This window comes from Rhinopithecus roxellana, chromosome 12, assembly GCF_007565055.1.
Source record: "Rhinopithecus roxellana isolate Shanxi Qingling chromosome 12, ASM756505v1, whole genome shotgun sequence".
Taxonomy (NCBI): Eukaryota; Metazoa; Chordata; class Mammalia; order Primates; family Cercopithecidae; genus Rhinopithecus; species Rhinopithecus roxellana.
The window spans coordinates 54,778,070-54,802,322 of record NC_044560.1 but is presented as its reverse complement, the minus strand read 5'-3'; the positions used below and the strand labels follow the sequence as shown (position 1 = coordinate 54,802,322).

Sequence of the window (24,253 nt, the reverse complement as noted above, 5' to 3'; positions counted from 1 at the left end):
GAAGGAAATGAAGCAAAGCAAAGGGGTACCAGGGACGGGCTGGCGATGCTATTTTAGGTAAGTGGTCGGGGGGTCATGTGAGTAGAAAGGGACATGAAGGGGCCAAGTCAGGAGACGCTGAGGTGGAAGGACATTCCATGCGGAGGACTGTGGGTGGGAACAGCCTTGGTCTGCTGGAAAACAGCAGGGAAGCTGGGAGGTGGGATAGGGGATACGGTGGGGACTTGCTTTCTTGTGAGGCCTCTCCCAACTCTGGGATCTGAGGACTCCTTAGGGAAGCCTTTGCCCAGGCCAGAGCCTACCAGCCAACCACTTCCTGATCCCTCCAGGGGAAGCCTTACACGGGGTGCTCTCTCCATGTTCTCTCACTTAACCCTTATGGTCATCCGGTGAGGAGGTTGTTTCTACCCTCATCCCACACACGAGGAAACCAAGACTCAGAGAGGTTAAGCAACCTACCCAAGGTCACACAGAGTCAGGGAAAGAACTGGAAATGATCCCAAGTCTGCCTGACCTGCAGGCTGGAGAGTGTTTTCTCAAGACCAGTGCATCCATTTGCCAGGGACCCTTTCCTCAGTGACATCAACCTTGCTGGGACAGGCCGGCAGCAGGATCCAAAGCTCCCATTCAAGGGTTGGCATGTCCCATGGTCACACAGCCTATGGGGAGGGAGCTGGAGTTCAAGTCTGGCTCTTTCCACAGCCCCTCACTCTGAAAACAGAAAAGTGGTAGGTGAGCAAGCAAGCCGTGCCGTGCCCACCATGCCCGACACTATTCTAGGGCCAGGGCATGTTGGCTAATGGATATCATTTCAGCCCTTTCATTTCTAATAGACACTGTGCTTTCATAAAGACTGTCATTTTCCACAGCTCACACAGATAATCAACGTGCTGGCTGCCTGGAGGGCTGGGAATGGCAGTATTTGGGCATGTCCGTGAAGATAAAACCATCCTCTCATTCTCTACTATTTCAATCCTTTCCCAACCAGACACAGCCCTCGCATTTGAGGGCACTGGCCTGGGATCCCAAGAGGCTCCAGCCTGCTGCACGATGCCCCCAGTTCAGGGAAGAACTAAGTTTCAACATTCCAAAGCCATATGACCTTGGGCACAGCACTTATCCTTCCAGAGCCTCACTTTCCCCAACTGTAAAATGGGGGCAATTAGGGCTAACTTGCAAAGTATCTTAAATGAGATTATTAGCATGGACCTGTAAGTCCACTCAAAAGCTCTGACTTAGAAACCCAAGTTCTAGGCCCAGCCTTGCCATTGATTTTCTGTGTGACCTTGGGGGAGCCACGTTAAACACCTGCTACATAGTTGGTGCTTAGGAGGTGGTAGCTAGGACAGTGATGGTACTGAAGGTAATGATGTTTTTTTCACATTTTGCCAATAAGAAAACTGAGGCCAAGGACAGGCGTGGTGACTCACGCCTGTAATCCCAGCACTTTGGGAGGCCAAGGCAGGCGAATCTCTTGAGGTCAGGAGTTCAAGATCAGGCTGGCCAACATGGAAAAACCTCATCTCTACTAAAAATACAAAAATTAGCTGGGTGTGCTGGTGCATGCCTGTAATCCCAGCTACTCGGGAGGCTAAGACAGGAGAATCGCTTGAACCCGGGAGGCAGAGGTTGTGGTGAGTTGAGATCGTGCCACTGCACTCCAGCCTGGTAACAGAGTGAGACTCTGTCTCAAAAAAAGGAAGGAAGGAAGGAAAGAAGGAAGGAAAGAAGGAAGGAAGGAAGGAAATAAAAAAGGAAAACTGAGCCAGAGAAGGGAATGGGCTCATGAGGATGAAGGCACCTGACTGGTGAAGGTAACTGGCTTGAAGGTACCTGACTCAAGACTGAGGGTGAGAAGGTGGGTAGGAGAGAAAGAGGAAGAGACCTCTACTCCCAACACCCTAGGGCAGATTCAAGACTCTCCTGCTGGCACACCTACCCTGACAAAAGTCCCTAATTCGCTAGAAGAGCCTGAACCTATTTCAAACTCTTCCAGTTGGACTCGAACCCATTTTAATTCCTTATGTCCAGGCAACTTTTTCCCCTGCTTAATTCATTTCTTACTTTATTGGTTCTTTCTCATTTTTTTTCCAAGTTATCAATGCATCTATCCCTCTCCCTCCCCAGTTCTGCTCTCCCACACCAAACGTCTCGCAGGTAGGAATCTTGTCTGACGTGTGTGCTGCTGTGTGCCTGGAGCCTGCCACAACAACAGACGCAAAATCTGAAATCCAGTGGATGCTTGTTGGGTTGTTGAGTGAACTGTAATTGGGTCACAGTTTTTTTAACTTGATGCCAGTGGGCAGCATGGTCAATCTGGAGATTTCTGCTATTGTGAAAGGACTCTCTGGAGTGATCATTATGCAAATACAAAGATGAGCAGGGGAAAAGGGTGTATTATAAATGCATTTTTTGTTTATTTTTCATTAACAAGATTGCTTCACTTCTTGGTGTCAAGGAGAGCTCTGAGAAGGATGGATCAATTTGCATAATAATCCCAGAGGTCTTCCCTTGAGGAAGGGTGGGAAACCCAACCCCAGCTCACTGTGATATGAACTTAGAAAATGTGGGTGGACTAGAGTAGCTCTGAGTAGACTGGAGTAGCTCTGACTGAAGTCCAAAGGCAGGAGAGGGTACAGAGGGCTCCAAAGAGAACTCCTCTGGAGGGCAAAGATGGACTGGCGATCTGAGCTTGGCATCAGGGGCAAGGACAGAGACGTGTGGGACTTCAATCAGCTTTTGTCAAGGATCACAGACATTTAAGGAAAAACTCCAACATGAAAGAGATACATCAGCCTTCAGCTCCAGCCTCACGACTGAGCACAGTGTGTGGCCTGCCCTGATTTATATGGTGCTCTGACCCAGCAGGGCATTGCCACCTCCACGGACAAGCATCTGCCAAGATGTTCAGGTCCAGCCTTCAACACTGACACCATGTGGCAGGGGCTGAAGTGAGGGCACTAGATGGGACTTTGGCTCCCTTTCTCTATTCCTAGAGTTTGGAGGCAGAGCCGGCCTGCTTTAGACAAAGTTCCCAGGGTTCCTGGGTCAATTCAGGAGGGTGAAGGCCCCTGGATGGATACTTCATCAGCTTCTTGCTAATGAAGGCCTAAGATGAGCAATTAATTGGAAAAATAAGGCCGGGTGCAGTGGCTCACACCTGTAATCCCAGCACTTTGGGAGGCTGAGGCGGGTGGATCACCTGAGGTCAGAAGTTCGAGACCAGCCTGGCCAACATGGTGAAACCACATCTCTACTAAAACTACAAAAATTAGCCGGGTGTGGTGGCAGGCACCTGTAATCCCAGCTGCTCAGGAGGCTGAGGTAGGAGAATTCCTTGAACCCAGGAGGCAGAGATTGCAGTGAGCCAACAATGTGCCATTGTACTCCAGCCTGGGCAATAGAGCAGGATTCTGTCTTGAAGGAAAAGAAAAGAAAAGAAAAGAAAAGAGAAAAGAAGAGAAGAGAAGAGAAAAGAAGGGAAGGGAAGGGAGAAGAAAAGAGAAAAGAGAGAGAAAGGAAGGAAGGAAGGTAGGAAAGAAGGAAGGAAGGAAGAAGGGAGGGAAGGAGGGAGGAAGGAAAATTAGTGGTGCTTTTATTTGTACCCTGAGTTGGTAAAGCACCCATATAAGTTATAGAATGAGTCAGTTTTATCTACACTCTGCCACCAGTGACCACAACTATCCAAACTGACAAGGAACACACGTGGGAGAGTTCTTTTCTAGAGTAGAATATCTTTAAAATTAATAACAGCAATTGCATATACATACACAGCATGCTACAGATTACAAAGCTCTTATCCATCTCTGCCTGCCTCTGAGCCAGCCCTGTGAGATAGCAGGGCAGAATGGCTGTCCCTAGGAAACGGAGGCTCAGAGAGGGACATGACCTGCCCATGGTCACCAAGTCAGCAAGTCCCCATCCCACCCCTGTTGCAGGTCCCTCAGCTGTCTCCCAGGCATGTCAGATGCCAGGTCACTATGCTGTCTATTCAAAGCAGCATCAAGACCATGATGGCAATCACCATGAGGATTCCAGCCAGGATGCAAAGCCCCAGGAAGACCATGTCACTGGTATCCTGGGCCACCATGGTCACTGGACCCTCCAGTGCCTCTGCCTCATCCCCGGGTGCTGCTTCCTGAAGGTGCTCCGCAGTGGCAGCATAGGGACCCAGCCAGTGAGAGCCAGAGAGCAGGTGGACAGAAGCCTCCTTGCGCCGTGGCTCACAGCGGACCTCGTACTCATGGATGTCCTCCCGCCCTGCGGCTGAGAAGTCGATGTACAGCACGCTGACAATCACTGAAGTGTTGTTTCTTCTCTGTGGGGTCACAGGGTACTCGTCACACCTGAAGGAGCTTAGGCTGACCTTGTTTCCCTATATATGTGGGGGTCTCAGTACCAGGGGGCAGAGCCCGAGAAGCCTGTGTTCGAGTCCTAACTCTGAGCCTCAGTGGTCCCATCTGTAAAAGGGGTACCGTGAGGGTGAGCTGTCTGGAAGGACAATATCAGATTTGATGCCAGCGTTTCTCCGGCTAATGTTCTGGGGTCATTTACCATGGTCCAGGCTCTATATTTTTAAATATCTTACTTAATTCTCACAACAACATTCTCTTACTGGTACCATTAAAACCCCCATGTGGCCGGGTGCGGTGGCTCACGCCTGTAATCCCAGCACTTTGGGAGGCCGAGGCAGGCGGATCATGAGGTCAGGAGATCGAGACCATCTTGGCTAACACAGTGAAACCCCGTCTCTACTAAAAATACAAAAAATTAGCCAGGCATGGTGGCGGGCGCCTGTAGTCCCAGCTACTCTGGAGGCTGAGGCAGGAGAATGGCGTAAACCCGGGAGGCAGAGGTTGCAGTGAGCCGAGATTGCACCACTGCACTCCAGCCTGGGCGACAGAGCGAGACTCCATCTCAAAAACAAAACAAAACAAAACAAAACAAAACAAAACAAAACCATGTTACAGAGGAGGAAAGTAAGTCCCTGAGGTTAAATCCCTTGCCTGAGGTCACACAGCATACAAGTGACAGAGCCCATATTCTCACTCAGATCTGCCCAACTCTTAACTGTGCTCTTGGCCATCACACCTCACTCAAACAAAATAATATAGAACCAAAGGAGGCTTTTCAAAGCATCGACCCCAATCCTCTATCCTTGGCAAATTTACAGACGTGACCACTGAGGCCTGGAAGGGTGATGACTTGCCCAGAGCTAGGTCAGAAACCAAGTCTCCTGCCTCCACATTAGGAGCTTTGTCCCTGGTGCTGTGTGGCTTCCCCCTGCAGCCTTTTCTCTTGATGATATCTGCAGTAGGTATCCTGCTGTTGAGTCCCTGGCCACCCCAGGGACAGCAGCCTAGTGTTGGGAAGAGCCATCGAGGAACAAGATGTGGGAGCCTGGCACCCTGCTGCCCTCCCCTCCACCTCGGATGAAGGAGTGGAGTGGCCCTGAGACGATGGGCCTGCAGGCCCAGGCTGGAGGGCAGCATTGTGATGGGCAGTCTGGCATGGTCAGCAGCGATGCAGAACTACTCTCCCCACCACGCCCAATCTGCCACAGCCACTGCCTTCAGGGTTTCCTAACTGGCCCCATCTAGCAAGTAGCACTTCTGAGAGGACACTTCTAAAAATCAAAGCTGCCTAGCAGAGTCACAGCAGCCGTGAATAGTAGGAAGTCCCCAGCACCAAAGACTGGGTGACCCTTTTGGGATTGAACAGGTGTCACAAATCAGGAGGGTTCTTGTGTGTGTGTGTGTGTGTGTGTGTGTGTGTGTTTTGTTGTTGCTATTTATTTATTTATTTATATTTTTATTTTTGAGACAGAGTCTCACTCTGTCACCCAGGCTGGAGTGCAGTGGCCAGATCTCAGCTCACAGCAAGCTCCGCCTCCCGGGTTCCCCCTATTCTCCTGCCTCAGCCTCCCGAGTAGCTGGGACTACAGGCGCCCACCACATCGCCCGGCTAGTTTTTCGTATATTTTTTAGTAGAGATGGGGTTTCACCGTGTTAGCCAGGATGGTCTCGATCTCCTCACCTCGTGATCCGCCTGTCTCGGCCTCCCAAAGTGCTGGTATTACAGGCTTGAGCCACGGCGCCCGGCTATTTATTTTTTTAGAGACGGAGTCTTGGTCTGTTGCCCAGGCTGGAGTGTAGTGGCACGATCTTGGCTCACTGCAACCTCTGCCTCCCGGGTTCAAGCAATTCTCATGCCTCAGCCTCCCAAGTAGCTGGGATTACAGGAGTGCACTGCCACACCCAGCTAATTTTTGTATTTTTAGTAGAGACAAGGTTTCACCATGTTGACCAGGCTGGTCACAAATCAGTTTTATGGACTAGGTGACTTCATGTGTCTCTTCCAACTCTGGGCTTCCAAAAGGCTCTGATTCCATGTCCCCACAGGAGCTCCTGCTCCCATCTGAGAAGAACTTGTGCCCTGGGTTTTTGGGATATAGAATCAGGACACTGGGGAAAGAAAGACTCCTGAGAGTGCAAGGGGACCCAGTGAAAGACTAATGTTAATCTGTATAACAAGGAAGGGAGGGAAAAATCAGAGAATGGGGGTAGGGGGAATCTTTAGGGGGTTTTGATGAGTGACAGACTTGACAAAGAAAGAAAAGCCACACAACATGGGGTGTTGATGGCTGTGGAGGGAGTCAAGTCTCTAATGTTTTTAAAGAGATGCACGTAAAGATTGGTGTTACTTTTTATTGTTGTCAGCTGTTTGAGCTGCGTATCTTTGAAAAGCAACTCTATGCAAACACTGATCCTTGAGGGTCTAGGATTTATAAGGGTTACACTAAGAATCCATGAATCTAAGGTTCTCTGATTTTATGTTTCCAAGATACACCAAGATTCCACGGTTCTGTGTTTCTGAGTTCTGGTGGTGGTTCTGTGACTATGAGACCATGAGTGTATGTGAGTCCTTGGTTCCAGGATTTCCTGAGTCCCTGCTTCTCGGATTCTTTGTCTCCATCATTCCATGACTTTATGGAATGTGGTTCTGTCCCAAACAAAACCCCTGGGAGACTTAGGGTATGGAGTAGGGGGAGGGCAGAATACCTCGGCAGCCAGGACTGGTCCCCTACCCTCCTCTTCTTCTCAGCTCAAAAGGATGGTGGCTGCCAGGAGGCTTGGACAGGCAGAGGGTGGCCTGGAGGGGCCAGAGGCATACATGTGGCTAATGTTGGGAGGCGGGGGAGGGTTTGCTGGAAAGCACATGATTTCTGCTAAGTCAGACTGCAAAGTCCCTGGATTTCAAGGCCGGGAGTCTTTCCAACAGAGGCCACTGTTCCTTTTCTCCGTACCCCACTTCCTGACCTGTCCCTAAGCATACAAATATCCAGGGTGCTTGAGCCACTGCCCAGTGACTCTCTGAGGGCCCTATGTCTGGGTTCACGGCCTCCAAAATACAAGGATAGTAGGGAAAATGGACTTGTAAGCCTCACAGCCTTTTAAGGGAGGGGATCCTGTGCCTTGAAAGGGCCTTTTGTGCTGTGGAGCCCAGGGACGGATCTGGATCACCAGGTTGGGGAGGGGTGGGAGAAGCAGGGCTTCCACAGCTCTGCATATTAAAGGGGTGAGGTCTTCAGGGTCCTTGGGGAGCTCTGAAGGGAAAGGGGAGGAACAACCAACAGGGCCCCTGTAGCAGGAGTGACTGGTAGCATCTTTAGATTGCCGCTGAGGTTAGGCAGCAGCAGCTGGGGTTAGGAAAGAGAGCTGGGAAGAGAAAAGGAAGAGAGCTGGGAACCGGAGGGACCACCTCTCCTCTGTCTCTCCTCTTGGAGTTCTTTGCTACATTTACCCTGAGCAAATTGGTTGAGGTAAGTAAAGCCAAGAAAGGCTTAGCTCTGCATCCAGGCCTGTGTGGCCCCCAGAGTCAGGAGAAGCTGAATTTTCAGGAATGTCAGATGCCTTTCAGCAGGGTCAGAGTCCCTCCCTTGTGCCTGCCCCCTCCCCCCAGCCCCTACCTGAGACTCAGTGCCGCAGGTATCAAAGCGGGCCTGGATCCTGAAGTTGCCGCCGACCTCCTGGGCAGCACAGCTCCGGCTGCCCAGGTAGACCTTGGTCCGCTCCAGCGGGGCCAGCGCCTGCGTGGAGATCAGGATCTGGAAGTCCGTGCGGGAGCAGCTCACGTTCATGGGTACCACTGGGAACCGGAGGGAGGAGCTGGAGGCCTTAGGTTCAGGCAGTCTGACCCTGACCTCCCCCACGCCCCCCACCCTCCCACAAAGGGTGGTGGATGGGGAAACTGAGGCCCAGAGTAGGAAAAACTCTTATGGAATCCTACAGGGCACGGTAAGGGATATCTTAGATGGGTTACTCCGTTCAACTCCATCAGACTGTGAGCTCCTCAGGGAAGGCACCAAGTCTGATTCTCTCAGCGTCCTCTGGGCCCAGCACAGAGCTTGGCAGGCCCAGTGAATGCTGAGTGAATGAATGAATGAATGTTCTTAATAATCATAAAGTTCATCTGCTAATCTCTTGGCTATGTGCCAGGCAATTCATTTAATTATTTAACAAATATATTGATGGCCTACTATGTGCAGGCCCTATTCTCAGCACCACAAATACAAAAACGAGGAAAAAACACAGCTGAAATTCTTGCCATGTGGAGCTTACATTCTAGATGGGGGAGGGGGCAATAAATGTAAAATACACCCAGGTGTCAGAGTGCCCCAAAAGAAAATCAAGCAAAGAAGAAAGAGCAGGAGAGTAGAACTAATGGGGGAGGAGTGAGGAAGGAGAGTTTCAGTTTTAAAAAGGGTGGCAAGGGAAGCCTCACTTTCCCTCCCTACAATGACTCCCCAGGAGGTAGATGTGACTAAACTCATTTTACAGGTTTGGAAATTGACACTCTGAGAGATGAAGTTGTTTGCAGTGGCCAACCGGGTCGACGGGATTTCAAAGTTCGTGGTCTGTTCGCCCTATTCAGCAGCCTCCTGCAGCCCTCCTGGCCAGGACGGTCGCACATGACTCACAGTGTCTGCTTTGGGTGAGCATGTTTGTGTGTGTGTGTGTGTGTGTGTGTGTGTGTGTGTGTGTGTGTGTGTGCATATGCATGCATGCAGGGGCAGGGGTGAGGGAAGGGGAAAGGAAGGCGGCTGCCTGGTGGGAGGAAAAGGAAAGAGAGCTGGCAGGGAGAGGCCTGGAACTCTCAACCCCTCTCCGGGAAATGCCTCAGACATATTTCAGCCTCTGGTGTCTGGACAGTCAGGGATTTATGGGCCAGCCGTCTCCCACGATGATCTCGGTGGTGCTGAACTGTGTGTCACCCCCAACTGGCACTGTGGCTGCCCTCCCAGTGGGAAGGCCTCCTGCAGCCTGGGCCGCGTCTGGAGCCTCGCCCAGTGGGAGTGCTCCTGTCTGCCCCTGGGCCCCCACGGGGATCTGAGGGGAAGGGATGTGGGGTGGAGTTGGAGTGGGCACTGCTGCCCTGAAGCCCCTGGAACAGGAGCTGGGATAAGACCCCCCCAACTTTCTCTCCTTCTCTGCAGAAGGGGCAAGTCCTAGATCACACAGGGCTGGGAGAGGGCCTGGGAGAGTTCTGAAAATGAGATTATCAGAGGCAAAAGGAACTTTAAAGATCTTTCCGTCAATATCCTCCTCTTACAGGTGGAAAAACTGAGGCCCACAGAGACATAGGGCAATGCCAGCTAGCGGAGGCAGAGCCAATGGAGCTGGGCTCTCCAGGGCTGTGCTAACAGAGCCACAGCTCTCCCACTCCGGCTTCCAGGTGGAGCCCACTGAGGCCCGAAGGGGCTGGGCCTGCCCAAGTTCACGGCTCTGCCGCCATCTTGCTGTAGCTCACGATCTCCTCCATCCCTGGCCCCAACTGCCCTTGCATATGGAGCAAGGAAAGATTTTTTAAATGCTGAACAGGCCTGAGACACCTTCCTGAAGGAAAGATGTCCTTGGATCCAGGCATTGTGACCTTGTTACCTCCTTTGGCCTTCACGACCACCTGTCTAGGGCCTTCATCAACCTCTTATATAGATGAGCCCTCTTGGATGATCAGTAAATGGCAGCATTTGGATGTGACCCTGGTCTCTCTGAGCTTAGCTCTGGGCTCCCCTCCCTCGTATCCTTCTCAAACAAGCAAGAAGAAGGCAGCAGAGTAAGTTCTAATCCTGGTTGTGCCGCTGACTGCCCATGTGGTCACAATGAAGTCTTTCCCCTCTCAGCACCTCCGTTGCTATACCTGCACAATGAGGAGCTTTGCTTGGCCAGGAAGAGAGCATGATAGGTGCAGAGTGCAGACATTTCTGCGCCCATAGACAAGGAAGGGTGGGAGGAGGGAAGCAATGGTGGACCCTCTTGGCTGACAAATCTACACAATAATATGGAGTCTGAGAAAGCCAAATACCAGCTCCTCAGCTTCCTCTGCAGCAAGGCAGGGCCATCTGACTGAGTTCAAACTGTTTGGACATTTTGTAAAAGTCTCGTGAGAGGTTCTAAAGACTCTTTTGCTTTCTTGATAAAGAGTCATTTGCAGCTGGCACTTCCCTTGTCCTCTCTAGCCTTGAACATGGATGTGATGCCTGGAGCTATGGCAGCCATCTTGCAGCTGTGAGGCTCAGAGAGTCCCAGAGATAACACTTGGAACAGTGTTGAGCCCCTGGACCAATACAGCAGCTACCTAGCTCCAGGCTTCTTGCTGAGTGAGGAAAAACAAGCACCATTTTTTCAATGAGTAGTTCTGAATGATACAAGCAGGGCTGGTAGGCATCCCTACGGTTATACCAATTTTTTTGCCATAAACAATATTAGCATATTTTGTCTATTTCCCCTGGATACAGGGGACCAATAACAACACAAGAGGGGCCAGGGGCCCAGGGGGAAGGAACCAGATGGGGAGGGGTGAGGACTCGTGAAGTTAGGAGCTGGGGAAGGAGGCTCTGCAATAGTGGAAACAAGCAGGAGCCATGCCGTCCAGTCTCAGGGGTCCCGAGAGTGGGCAAGGGTGTAACCAACGGAAAAGGCACTGGAGAAGACCATTCATGGGGGGCAGGACAAACTGGTGGGATGGAGGAAAGAGACTGCAAAGACTAAGGCTGCAAAGCCTCCCCTTCCCCCTCAATGGACCCACTCCCACAGCCCAGCTGACCTCCGATGTAGGCCACGGAGAAGCCCCTGCGGGTGGTGCTGCGGTCCGTGTGCAGCAGAAGCAGAAGCTGGTTGTGGCTTGAAGTGACAGGTGGTGGCAGGTGGTGTCCACACCAATTCCCCAGCAGGGGTGCCTCCTCACTGGCCCCATCGAAGGCTGCCAGATGGTCAAAGTCACAGGTCTTGGTCAGGCTGTTGGGCTCCTCCAGGTCCAGGTCCAGGAAGAATACCTTGACCCGGTAGCCCGGGGGCAGGCGGATGGTCCAGTGGCAGCGGATGTTGTTGGGGTAGGAACTGGGGTACCGTGGGCTGGAGAAGTTGCCCCGCATGGTCATGTATACCTCCTGGCATTGTCCTGGGTTGGGAGGAGCAACAGTGAGGGGAGAGGAGAAGTCACCCTCTGCAGTTACAGCTGAGGCAGCAGGCGCCACAGTGGTCCTAAAACCACCAGGTAGGTTGTGGGCACCATGGCTAGCAAACCAGACAGTTGATCCCACCTAGCTGAAAGTTGGGATGCTTGATCCCAAAGCTTGTTTTAAACGGCAGCTTGCTGAAAGCTGGGACTTGCATTCCAACTGACAGTCCCCATCACGGGTGTAGGCCCTGTTAGGAATTCACTAATAATATACAATACCTGTCCTCAGAGTTACCTCCAAACTCCCTGGCTTGACAGATGATGTGGTTCATGCCTGGCCTTTCCCTTTTTCTCAGTGCCCCATTTGGTATGTACTGTGAGCATACCAAACACTCCTTGCCCTCCAGGCTTTTGCACATGCTGTTCCTCCTGCTTGGAACACCCTTCCCTTCTGCTTCCATCTAACTCCTTCAGGGTACTGTTGAATTCTCTCCTCCACGAAGTCATCCATGATTCTTACTGATGGATAGCACAGATCATAATGGCTTGCATTGTCTGTTTCCTTATAATCTCTCTAACTAGACTATAAACTTCCCATGACTTCATACATTCATTTGTACAAATACTCAGTAACTACTATGTGCCAGGTGCAAAGATAAGCCCATAAGGGACTCAGTCAGACAGGGGAGATTGACATGCAAACCACATATAGAAGAGACAAATGTTAGATCATAGTGTAAAAAACTTCTATAAGGAGTTGAAAAAGGGATCAATTCTGGTAGAACAGGAAGTCTTTGCAGAGGTGACATGCTTATGTCTTGGCATTGGCCAAGGGTATGCTAGAGCATTCCAGGCAGAGACAGTGCAGAAAGCCCAAGGCCTCTGGGGGGCAGAAAGGTGTGATCCCTGCAAGTGTAATGGGGAGATAGGAACCCAGTAGGCACAGGAGGATTCGGGGTGGAGCTCCAGCCCCTCCTACCTGAGAAGTAGTAGGCCTTGAAGCCACGGCCTCCGATGTTGAAGTCGGACTTGAAGATCACCTGCAGTTCGTGGCCCAGAGACATGAGGGTGGGGGGCCTGGTGCTGCCACAGTAGTGGTGCCCACGGGTGGGGCCAGGCCCCCCAAGCACAGCCACGTAGTCATAGGTGCACTCCTCATTGCCTTCCACTTGGAAGTCCACGAACACCAGCTTGACGCTGGCAGGGCCAGCGGCCCGGATCACCCAGTGGCACTCCATGCTGTTGGGGTAGTTGTTGGGGTACTCAGGGCTGGTGAGGACCCCTGATAGGCCAGTCAGGACGCCGCCACACACATCTGCAAGAGAGCCCACTTGAGCTGACCTTTCTTTCTCCTTGTGGTTCCCAATTTCCTCCCTTGAGAACCAGACACCCCAACATGCTGCCCCCAGAGGTATCTCATGAGGGTCTCATTACCATCCACCAAGCACCTGCTACCCAAGTAGCAAGTGTAGCACGTGCACAGGCCTAGCACTTGGCACCCATGCTGCCTGTTCAGATCCTCAGACTAGCCCCACAAGGACTGTGCTGCAGTTTCTCTGATTTTATAATTAAGAAAAGGGAGGCAAAGAGAAGTTCAGTAGCTTATTGAGTTTATCCCAGGCAGACCCTGAGATAAGGATTTGAGTGCAAGTATTTGCTTGGGAAATCCAGGGGCCCCCAGATGGGGAGGGAGGGAGTGGACACAGAAGGGGAGGTGTGTTCAAGCCAGCTGCTGACCTGCAGGGGAACTCTGGGGACAGGGTAAAGCACACACTTCAGAGTTCTGTCAATCTAGGAGGGAGGGAGCTGTGGCATTTATATGCCAACTCCCCAGAGTGCAGGTGGAGGGCTGCTGTGGGCTGGGAGTGACCTACTGAGACTTCAGAAAAAACCCTCCAACGAAGAACTGTGGAGGTTGGCAGAAGCACACTGAAGTGGCATGGCCCAAGGAACATGGTCAGGGCCCTGAGAGCAGTCACCTGACTGGTAACTGAGAAAGTAGGATTTGAACCCAGGAAGACTTACTGTGGACCCTGTGCACTTGACCCTTGTGACCTTCACGATCCACTCCTATGAGGCACAGTGGGGCACAGAGGCTGGGGTGCCTGAGCTCAGGAATGTAATCAAACCTCCCTAACAGATGAGGAAACCGAGACTTAGAGAGAGGACCTGATGAAGTAGAGCTTGGTTTGACATCTGAAGACTAGTCTCCCATCTCTGCCTTTTATTAGCTGTGTGACTCTGGGGAAGTAACCCGGCCTCTCTGAGCCTCATTGGAACATTAGAGATCGTAAGACTGAACCAGCTTGATCCACCGGGCTCAGACTTGAGCAGAGTCTGAAAATATGCTGCTGGAAACTCTCAGGAAGCCAGCTTGGCCAGTACAACCACACAGCAAGTGTGGGTGAATGCCGTGACTTGCCGGAGGTCACCAGCAGGGAGGGCACATGTGGGATGTGTTTCCTGAGACTCCAGCGTCTCACCCTATGGCACAGCTGTGTGACCAGGGCTCTGGATGGGGCGTCTGAGGACCTGGTATCTTTTCCCAGTGCTGGCCCAGCCGTGTGACTTTATGAAGGCCCTCTCAGGTACTCAGATTTTGTGAAATGAGAGGGCAGATTTAGATAGCCTGTGAGATCCCTTCCAACACTAACAACCTTCGCAGAGACTTCCAAACTGTGCCCTGGGGCTCCTCAGCAGCCCCCTGGAGCACCTGCTGGCACCCGGTGCAAATTTCATTCTTATGCTGTATTTCAAGCTCTCTTTTAATGTAATGAAAAGACAGCACCCACAGTTTTTAATATCTTTAATAAGATATTAAGATTTAAATATTCTACATTTTAAAATTTAACTCATTGGAGGTCATCCATATTTACTTGTGTTTTTAATGATTGGCTTATAAGAAGTTAAAATATGAATTTACAGGCTGGGCATGGTGGCTCACGCCTGTAATCCCAGCACTTTGGGAGGCCGAGACGGGCGGATCGCGAGGTCAGGAGATTGAGACCATTCTGGCTAACATGGTGAAACCCCGTCTCTACTAAAAAATACAAAAAACTAGCCGGGCGAGGTGGCGGGCGCCTGTAGTCCCAGCTACTCAGGAGGCTGAAGCAGGAGAATGGTGTAAACCCGGGAGGCGGAGCTTGCAGTGAGCGGAGATGGCACCACTGCACTCCACCCTGGGTGACAGAGTGAGACTCCGTCTCAAAAAAAAAAAAAAAAAAATGTTGGGAAATGTGGCTGATGGTATTATGACTTTGATATCCTAACATTCTACAAATCTAAGGGTCTAAAATTCCAAAACTATTATTAGATCAGCCTATGGTTCTTGTGTTGTGGCATTCTACAATTCTATCCTTCTAAATGCAGCAGTGACTGGGGTCCCACCTGAGTCCTCCGGGATTGCTGTTGGTGGACCCTGGGGACCAGTAGCCTCTGTGGGTGTCTACTGTTTGAGCTAACATCAACAAGGCCTTGATTCTGGCATTGGGAAGAAGCAGGAGGTTTGAGCCTTTGCACAGAACCTGGGGACAAGGATGAGTGAGTCAAAGAGAATGACAAGAAGAGCAAGGCCTCCTCTCCCCTCACTAGACTGAGAGGCAAGTGTCAAGCCTGGTTGAAGGAGGGAGGGGTTAGGGACATATGATATAAGAGTCACCAGCTCCACCCAGACCCTACTGCGGGAACTCAGGCAAGGATTCCCAAGCTGTGAAGTGGTGGGATGCTGCAGAAGGTGGCAACAGCAGTGGTGTCCCCTCCTGTGGCCTTATGCCATGACAGAGGACAAGAAAGACAAGGGTAGTAGAGCGTGAGAGCCTCATTCCTGAGCACAGTGCGACCCTCTGAGGACTCCGGGAGAAATGGAGGGAGGCATGGGGAGCATTGCCATGAAGGTGGGAACCCCAGCTACCAGGATTACCAGCATGGTCATGAACGGTGAGGCGGCTGCTTTTGCCTTATAAACTATGCATGAGAGCTGGGTCGTGCAGGATACAGAGCAGTCTATGTGCCAAGATGATGAGACCCTGCAGGTCTCACCTGAGCCCTGCTGCTATCTTCCCACCTCTACCCCAGAACCAGCTCTTCCACTGCCAAATCCCCCCTTGAACTCCTGGGCTCAAGTCATCCTCCCACTTTGTTGCCAAAGCACCAGGATTACAGGTGTGAGCCACTGCACCAGGTCCCTAAGGGCCCCTGTTGACCTTTCTGGTAGCCCGCAGAAAAGCCATGGCTGGCCACGTGCTTGTCCGAGTGGAAGACGACAGACATGACATGCCAGGAGGAGGTGAAGGGCGGCGGGGGCACCTTGCCGCAGAACCTCCCCAGCAGGTTGCCCTTGTCCGGTGAGGCTCCATTGTAGATCTCCAGGAAGTCGAAGCTGCAGGTGTCATGGTACTCCAGGTCAAAGGCATGGAAGGTGAGCAGCACCGAGGAGCCCTCAGCCACCACGATCAGCCAGCTGCACTCTGTGTTGTAGGGGTACAGTCTAGGGAAGTTGGGACTGGAGAAGTTTCCAGAAGGTGCTGAGAGCACACCCCCACATTTGATACCTGGGGCAAGAGAGAAGGATGGCTGAGACTCTGTGCTGGAGTCTTGGGTACACGTGGTAAGGGCAGTGGGCCCAGCTACAAAGCTGGATTCTTGGGATGGAATGAGGGAACACAAGGCCATGTGTTTATTTGCTCACACATCTGCTTATTCTTCAGATGCTGATCAAGCATGCTGGTATTCATTCCACAAATACTGTTTGAGTGCTAGGCATTGTTCTAGGTGCTGGGGTCATGGCAGACACAAAACAGACAAAACCCCTACCCTCATGGAGCCTACATTCTGGCAGGCAAGACAGACAATAAACATAGCAGGGAAACTATAGAGTTTATGAGGCCAGGTGCAGTGGCTCACGCCTGTAATCCCAACACTTTGGGAGGCCAAGGTGGGCAGATCACAAGGTCAGGAGTTCGAGACCAGCCTGGCCAATATAGTGAAATCCCGTCTCTACTAAAAATACAAAAATTAGCCAGGCATGGTGGCGCGCACTTGTAGTCCCAGTACCTGGGAGGCTGAGGCAGGAGAATTGCTTGCACCCCCAAGGCGGAGGTTGCAGTGAGTCGAGATCATGCCACTGCACTCCAGCCTGGGTGACAGAGGGAGACTCTGTCTCAAAAAAAAAAAAAAAAAAAAAAAAATATATATATATATATATATATTTATGACACAGTGAGAAGCTATGGAGAAAAAGCAAGCCAGGAAAAGAGACAGGAAGTGTCAGGCAGGGCCTCAGAATGTTAGTTAAAACATTATGCAGTAGGGAATTTAAGTTAATTATTAAAACATTATTTCGAAATTAATAATAATAATAACCCCGCAAGTGAAAATATGCACAGTCTACTACAATGTTAAAAGTACATTTTTATATGCGCAGATTTGCTTGTGTTTAACAAAAGAAAACAATGGAAAGAAACTAATAAGAATAATTCTTTGTCAGGGGAAGTAGTAAAAAGAGGGGAGGAAGCAGGCATGATGGCTGGATCTCCTTAAATGTATCCTGTTTCATAATTTTCACTTTGTAAGCACATAAAATATTTTATATAATTTTAAGAGATCAAAAAAAAGTTAAGTAACCCCTAAATATCCCATACTGAAACAAATAAACTGAATCTTACCAACTTGGAGCCACAGTCACATGCGGAAAAATGATTTCAAATGACTTTGAAAGACAGTATTTTGACCACACAGTCCTAGTGGGATATACCTCAAGGACAAAATGAACCACAACAACATCTTAAACTATATTCAGTAAACTTACTATTAGTAATAACATTAAATACCATTTTACAATTATTATATATTAGAGCAAATAAGTAAGTTAATGTCAATAGAAACCAATATTTTCAGTGTAAGAGTGATAGGTATAATTTTTTTTTTTTTCTTTAGACGGAGTCTGGTGCTGTAGTGCAGGCTGGAGTGCAGTGGCATGATGTCAGCTCACTGCAACCTCTGCCTTCCAGGTTCAAGTGATTCTCATGCCTCAGCCTTCCAAGTAGCTGGGATTATAGGTGCCCATCGCCACGCCCAACTAATTTTTGTATTTTTAGTAGAGACAGGGTTTCACCATGTTGGGCAGGCTGGTCTCAAACTCCTGACCTCAGGTGGTCCACTGGCCTCGGCCTCCCAAAGTGCAGGATTACAGGCATGAGTCACCGCGCCCAGCCTGATAGACATAAATTTAAAATAGTAAGTAAAACTCTTGTGATCCTTAATTTGAATTGAAAGTATCAGTGTGAGCTTCATTTATTTTTATATTTTAAAAATTTATTTCCTAGTTCTGTTTACCAAGAAGGCCTAGAATCCAGTAGCATTTTACACCTCTAGGCTTTCGATTAGGATTCTTATGTTCAGCTAAAATGAACAAGGCTCTTTAGAGCAATGTCTGGTACCAGGTTTAATACAGGAACTACACAAAATATGCTTGGTTATCTTGCTATGCTAAACAGCAAAGAAGCTATCAAAGACTGCTGAGATTGTGTCAAAAGACACAGAAACCTAGCCAGTCGCAGTGGCTCACGCCTGTAATCCCAGTACTTTGGGAGATTGAGGTGGGCCGATTGCTTGAGGTCACCAGTTTGAGACCAGCCCGGGCAACATGGCGAAACCCTGTCTCTACTAAAAATACAAAAATTAGCTGGGTGTGGTGGCACACGCCTGTAATCCCAGCTTCTCAGGAGGCTGAGACATGAGAATCACTTGAACCCGGCAGGTGGAGTTTGCAGTGAGCTGAGATTGTGCCACTGCACTCCAGCCTGGGTGACAGAGCAAGACTCCATCTCAAAAAAAAAAAAAAAGACACAGAAACCTACTTGAAGTGGCTTCCACTGGCTAAAGAAGGTACAATTCGAGCATCAAATTGCAGTGGATTGAAACATATAACATATATAAAAACAATAATTCACAATGTAACTCGAAAGAAATTAAAATGAAACTCATTGGTGTATTTTAGAGGTTGCTAGACACTAACTCATTTATCAATTTTTTTAAGGAAATTGATAAATAGAAATTTAACATCTGCTTGGCCTCTCGCTCTGTCGCCCAGGCTGGAGTGCAGTGGCCAGATCTCAGCTCACTGCAAGCTCTGCCTCCCGGGTTCACGCCATTCTCCTGCCTCAGCCTCCCGAGTAGCTGGGACTACAGGCGCCCGCCAGGTCGCCCGGCTAGTTTTTTGTATTTTTAGTAGAGACGGGGTTTCACCATGTTAGCCAGGATGGTCTTGATCTCCTGACCTCGTGATCCGCCCGTCTCGGCCTCCCAAAGTGCTGGGATTACAGGCTTGAGCCACTGCGCCCGGCCGCTAGCGGGACATTTTAAGTAATACCATGAGGATACCTTTGGCAAGTCCAGAATGTGGGAAGTTCTGTAAGATAAATGACGCTGGGGCTTCAACAATAAAGGATAAAGGGGGGGAAGGAGGCACAACTGGTGTATTAAAAGAGTCAAGGCTGGGTGCCATGGCTCACACCTGTAATCCCAGCACTTTGGGAGGCCGAGGCAGAAGGATCACTGGAGGCCAGGAGTTTGAGACCAGCCTGAGCAACATAGTGAGACCCTGTCTGTACAAATAGTAATACTTTTATAAAAAATTTAAAAGTCAAATATCAACCAAATGCAATGTATGGACCTTGTTTGGATTCTGATTTGAACTAATGAATTATAATATATATATATTTATATATATTATAAATATATATTTATATATAATGTATTATATATTATATATATATATATATTTTTTTGGTCAATAATTGGGGAAAACTGAACATGAATTGAGTTAGCACATAAATTAAGGAATGAAGCCGGGAGTGGTGGAGTGCTCCTGTGGTCCCAGGTTCTCAAGAGGCTGAGGCAGGAGGACCACTGGAGCCCAGGAGTTCGAGGCTACAGTGAGCTATGGCCACAGCACTGCACTGCAGCCTGGGTGACACAGAGAGACCTTGTCTCTAAAATTTCTTTTTTTAAATTAAGGACTTATTATACCGTGATAAAGGTATTGAGGTTGTGTATAGTTTTATGTGTTTCTCTGTTAGAGACATATTCTGACGTATTTATGGGTGAAATAATATAGCATCTGAGATAGGCTTTAGATTTCTCCACACCTCCCAGAATGGGGCTGGGGTGAGATAGAAGAAACAAGAAAGGCAGAACGTTGATAATTATTGAAGATGATTGATGGGGGCATAGGGATTCATTGTATGATTTTCTGTGCTTTGGGTGTGTTTGAAATTTTTCATAATTAAAAGTTAACAAAACAGCCAGCACATCCCTGGTCACCTTCTCAGTGAGGCCTTCCCTAACCACCCTATTTACACCTGAAACCCTCTCCCCAGCTCATGCTCCTTCTCTCTCTTTAGTGCCATATGCTTCTCTATAGAATTCGTCACGATCTAACATACTATTTATTTTACTTATTGATTTGGTTCAGTATCCTGGCAGAAAATGTAAGCTCTATGAGCGCAAGGATTTCTGTCCCTCTCCCTGCTGTATTGCAAGCACCCGGAGCAGTACCTGGCACAAAGCTGGTGCTCAGTGTATATTTGCTGAATGAATGAGTGAGTGAATGATCTTATATAACTCTCTCAGAACTAGGCAGGGCAGGTGCTACTGACTCATTTTACAGATGAGAAAACTGAGCCCTGGAAAGGGACGTTACTTGCTGTAGTGGACATCTATTGCTTTGGGTCTGCCCAATACCTCTTCCTCTGCCTCTTGCAACAATAGCCCCCTCTTTTAGACACTGCTCCCCTTCTTGCCTCCACGTGGTAACCCTCCCTCCTCTTCCTTGCCCCAGGGGTGGACGCCTGGCTCTAGCTGGGGAGTCCTGGGGCTCCCGCCACCACCACAGTGACTGGCCCGCGGGGTGGGCATGTGCTCCAGGCCGGGCCAGAGTTCTGCTCAGAATGTCCACATAGGGATTCTTCCCTTTCTGGTCCCTTGACTGGGAGGCGGAGTCCTGGGGGTGGAACAAGGTCCATACATTGCATTTGGTTGGTATTTGACTCTTTTAAATTTTTTAAAAAATTATTATTGGCCAGGTGTGGTGGTTCACGCCTGTAATTCCAGCCCTTTGGGAGGCCAAGGTGGGTGGATCACCTGAGGTCAGGAGTTCAAGACCAGCCTGGCCAATATGGTGAAACCCCGTCTCTACTAAAAATACAAAATTAGCCGGGTGTTGTGGTGCACTCCTGTGATCCCAGCTACTCAGAAGGCTGAGACAGGAGAATCGTTTGAACCCAGGAGGCAGAGGCTGCACTGAGCCGACTGCACTCCACTGCACTCCAGCCTGGGTGAGACAGAGTGAGACTTCGTTTCAAAAAAAAAATTTTTTTTTAATTATTTATGCTCAGGGCTTAAGGAAAAACCCCCTCTGTGAACTGGAAGAGCCATGTGAAAAGTGGAAGTGGCCCTGGAGCCCAGAGGTCCTGGCTGTGGCATCCCTGAGCCCAGCTCGGCTGCCTCCTGCCTCCCTGGTTACAGAGCCAATGTATTCTTCTTTTTGCTTCAACTCATCCAGGTTGAGTTTCTGTCACTTGCAACCAAAAGCATCCTGAAGAATATACTTAACTAAATCCCCGTAAGAGAAGACACACTCGCTAAACATGTGCCCTGTACCAGGCCTGTGCTGATTCAAAATGGGCCCCTCCGTGGGAAGCTCACCATGGAGTCGGGCAGGGGGAGTCAGGGAAATGAGACAAAACACACAGTGTGATTGCACTGTGGCCACAAAAGGGCTCTGGGGTCCGGGGAGAGGAAATCTAATCTTCCTGGGGCCAGCAGTATCAAGGAGGGGCAAGATTCCCAGAGCGGGTGATATTTGAGTTTGTCTAGGAAGAATGAGTTTCATCAGTTGGGGAAGATTTGCAGGGAGGGAATGGCATGGACAAAGGCTCAGACACACGTGCACTTAGCCTCTGTGAGCCGTGAAATGGGGACAGTGGTGCCTCCCTTGCTGGGTGACTGTGAGCGCTGATGAGCTAAAGGCTGTGTGAGGGCCGCACAGATGCACATTATTGGCTCTCTGCCTGGATCTTGGAGTGGGACAGGGCAGGAATGGCATCTAATTCATACCTTTATGGCAAAAGGACAAAGAGATATTCTGTCCAATGCCTGTTGTTGTCCTTCCCCCAGCCCTTCCCACAGGACAGGGAAAGACACCAGAGCATCAGAGCGAAATTCTTACAGCCCAGGTGGCTCCAGTCATCAGCATAAGCAGAGGCCTTGTCCACTAGGACCCAGCCAGGCACACTGATGCCCAGGGTTACCCCAAGGCCCCTTAAGCCCCAGTGGCTGGAAAATAGGAACAGCTAGCTCCTCCCACTACCCAGGCATGGGTTGAGACACTTGGGTGCCCGTCCCATCTCTGTCAGTGACTGGGTGACTAGCAAGGTACAATTCCTCCCTGAGCCCCACTTGAGCCTTGCAGAAGGGTGAAATGATATCACCCCAGCTTCACAGACAGGTAAACAATGCTTGAAAAGCCAGAGCAGTTCAAAGCCACTGGGGACCACAGTGCAGGCAGAGGGTTCCAGGAGCCCCAGTGAAGGTGTGTGTGAGGTTGATGGAGGATGTGGAAGGTCATGGAGGGAGTGGTATTTGATCTGAGCTTGAAGGGTGAGCCAGATGTTCTCAGGTGGAAAAAGGGAAAAGAGATTTTCCAGACAGAGGGGACAGCAGGACTTAAGATCCCTCAGGGTGAAGCAGAAGGGGTTGTGATTCCCCTGCCAGAGCATGGGATGCCCAAGGGATGCAGGAAACTGAGGCTGAATACAATATGGAAGTTGGAGCCCACACTCAGAGGGCACTGAATACTATAAGAAGGAACTTTGATTTCACTTGCTTGGCAGTAGGATGGACAGCAGGGTCTCGGGAGGAGAATAAAGACTATTCAGCAATAGGCTGGGCGCGGTGGCTCACGCCTGTAATCCCAGCACTTTGGGAGGCCAAGGCAGGTGCATCATCTGAGGTCAGGAGTTCGAGACCAGCGTGACCAACATGGTGAAACCCCGTCTCTACTAAAAATACAAAAATTAGCCAGTTGTGGTGGCACACGCCTGTAATCCCAGCTACTCGGGAGGCTGAGACAGGCGAATTGTTTGAACCCGGGAAGTGGAGGTTGCTGTAAGCTGAGATTGGGCCACTGTACTCCAGCCTGGGCGACAGAGCAAGACTCTGTCTCAAAAAACAAACAAACAACAACAACAAAAAACCTCTTTAGCAATAAACCTTTAATAGTTTTTGGAGCCATTCCCTTCAACCTTGGTGACCATGTAGTCTTGGACAGGTTACTTAATATCTCTAGCCCTCAGTTTCTTCATCTGGAAAATGGGGAACTAACATCCACCTTGAAGTTTGTTGTGCATATTAAATACAACCTACATGTGAAACATCCAACACATGGCAGACACTCAATAAATATTGTCTTGCCCCTATCTCAGGAACAAATACATTTTCAACTCAGCCACGTCCCCTAAAAGGACCTCCTGCTTTCTGGCTTCCCATGTAGAAACTTCTTGAGCCCTGGCTGCTGCCTGCCCACCTCCTTCCCCTCCCAGTTTGTGTCTGTCCCAAGAGTGCCTACCTTCCATGGCTTGGGCCCGGGGCCCTGGGCCCAGCAGTGCCACTGCCAGCAGCAGGCAAGCCCCCCGCTCTGCCAGCATCTCCTCACCAGGGGCCCCCACAGGTCTGCCGAGCTCAGGTAGGCCAGGATCTGAGGGTCCGGAGCAGGGGAGAGAGGTGAGGCTGAAAGGGCCTCCAAGTTAATGATGGCATGAATAATTCACTGGCCCCTAGAATTAGTAAGCCGATCCCTGGGTACTTCCTTCACTCACTGTCAAGTGACGGATCTGGTGTCAGCAGGTTTACACGTTCTGAGATCTGCACCGACCACAGTGTATCAGGAAGGGAAGAAACTCGGGCCTGGAAGGAAACTGGGTGGTGGAGAAAAGGCATAACTTTTGGGGCCAGGTAGATCTGGGATCAATCCCAGTTCAGCCTGTAACTTGCCAGGTCACCTTGGACAAGTCATTTAACTGCCCTGGTCTGGGTCTTCTCATCCATCCAGCAGGGCTGTTCAGCTCCGACCCAGGGGCTGTTGTGAAAATGAAAGGAGATGGCACTTGCTAAAGCACAGAGTAGGTGCTTGCTACAGGTTCTTCCCACCCTGACTCCTGAGTGAGCTGAAAGGAACCTGTATTTAGTGGGACACGCGGGACAACTTCCTTCAGACATGCGGATTTAGCTCAGAGGAGGGAAGGAGGTTGCTGTGGACAGTTGATGAAGGAAAAGTCTTTTTCACACAAGAATGAAGCAGGAATAACAGAATTAGAAAATCATATTGTGCAACTCTTAATGCAATAATAGGTCTGGGCCCCAGTGTAACTTCTGGCCGAGAATATGAAATGTTTGCTCCTTTATTGATCCCAAGCCTTGCTTGAACATCGTTGTGTGCCAGGCCCTGCACAAGGAGCTGGCGCTGCAGAAATGCCCTGGGAACTTTGTGTCCAACAGGAAGTGGGCTCTTTCTTCTCCTCTGGAGTCTTTTGATTTGGTTCAGTTCAGCCCAACACGCATTTCTAAGCTCCTTCTCTGTTCAGAGCCTGTGCCAGGCATGGGGACAGCAGAGGGACATGGCATGTTCCTGCTCTCCCAGTGAGGATCCTGGGCTCTTTCTGGCAGACTAAGGTCTGAATCCTGGCTCCACCCCTGCCTGGCTGTGGTAGCCTGGGAAAGTAACCCAACTCTGTAA

General features: G+C 50.0%; 1 protein-coding gene across 1 annotated transcript; it reads right to left on the bottom strand.

Moving 5' to 3' along the window:
- Window positions 1–3,750: 3,750 nt before the first annotated feature.
- On the bottom strand, window positions 3,751–23,424 carry CDCP2 (CUB domain containing protein 2). The gene is made up of 7 exons (XM_010372807.2): window positions 23,337–23,424; window positions 23,087–23,247; window positions 15,663–16,010; window positions 12,440–12,775; window positions 11,107–11,460; window positions 7,970–8,148; window positions 3,751–4,318 (listed from the first exon to the last, which is right to left on the bottom strand). The coding sequence occupies exons 2-7, from the start codon at window positions 23,163–23,165 to the stop codon at window positions 3,992–3,994; spliced, it is 1,623 nt and encodes a 540-aa protein (XP_010371109.2). The 5' UTR covers window positions 23,166–23,247; window positions 23,337–23,424; the 3' UTR covers window positions 3,751–3,991.
- Between the last annotated feature and the right edge of the window lie 829 nt (window positions 23,425–24,253).

Coding starts and splice junctions, on each gene's coding strand:
- CDCP2 (XM_010372807.2), bottom strand. CDS start 23,165: ATGCTGGCAGAGCGGGGGGCTTGCCTGCTGCTGGCAGTGGCACTGCTG. Junction 8,149..11,106: donor CTCCGTGGCCTACATCGGAG/GTCAGCTGGGCT, acceptor TCCGGTTCCCAG/TGGTACCCATGAACGTGAGC. Junction 4,319..7,969: donor CCTGCGGCACTGAGTCTCAG/GTAGGGGCTGGG, acceptor GTGACCCCACAG/AGAAGAAACAACACTTCAGT.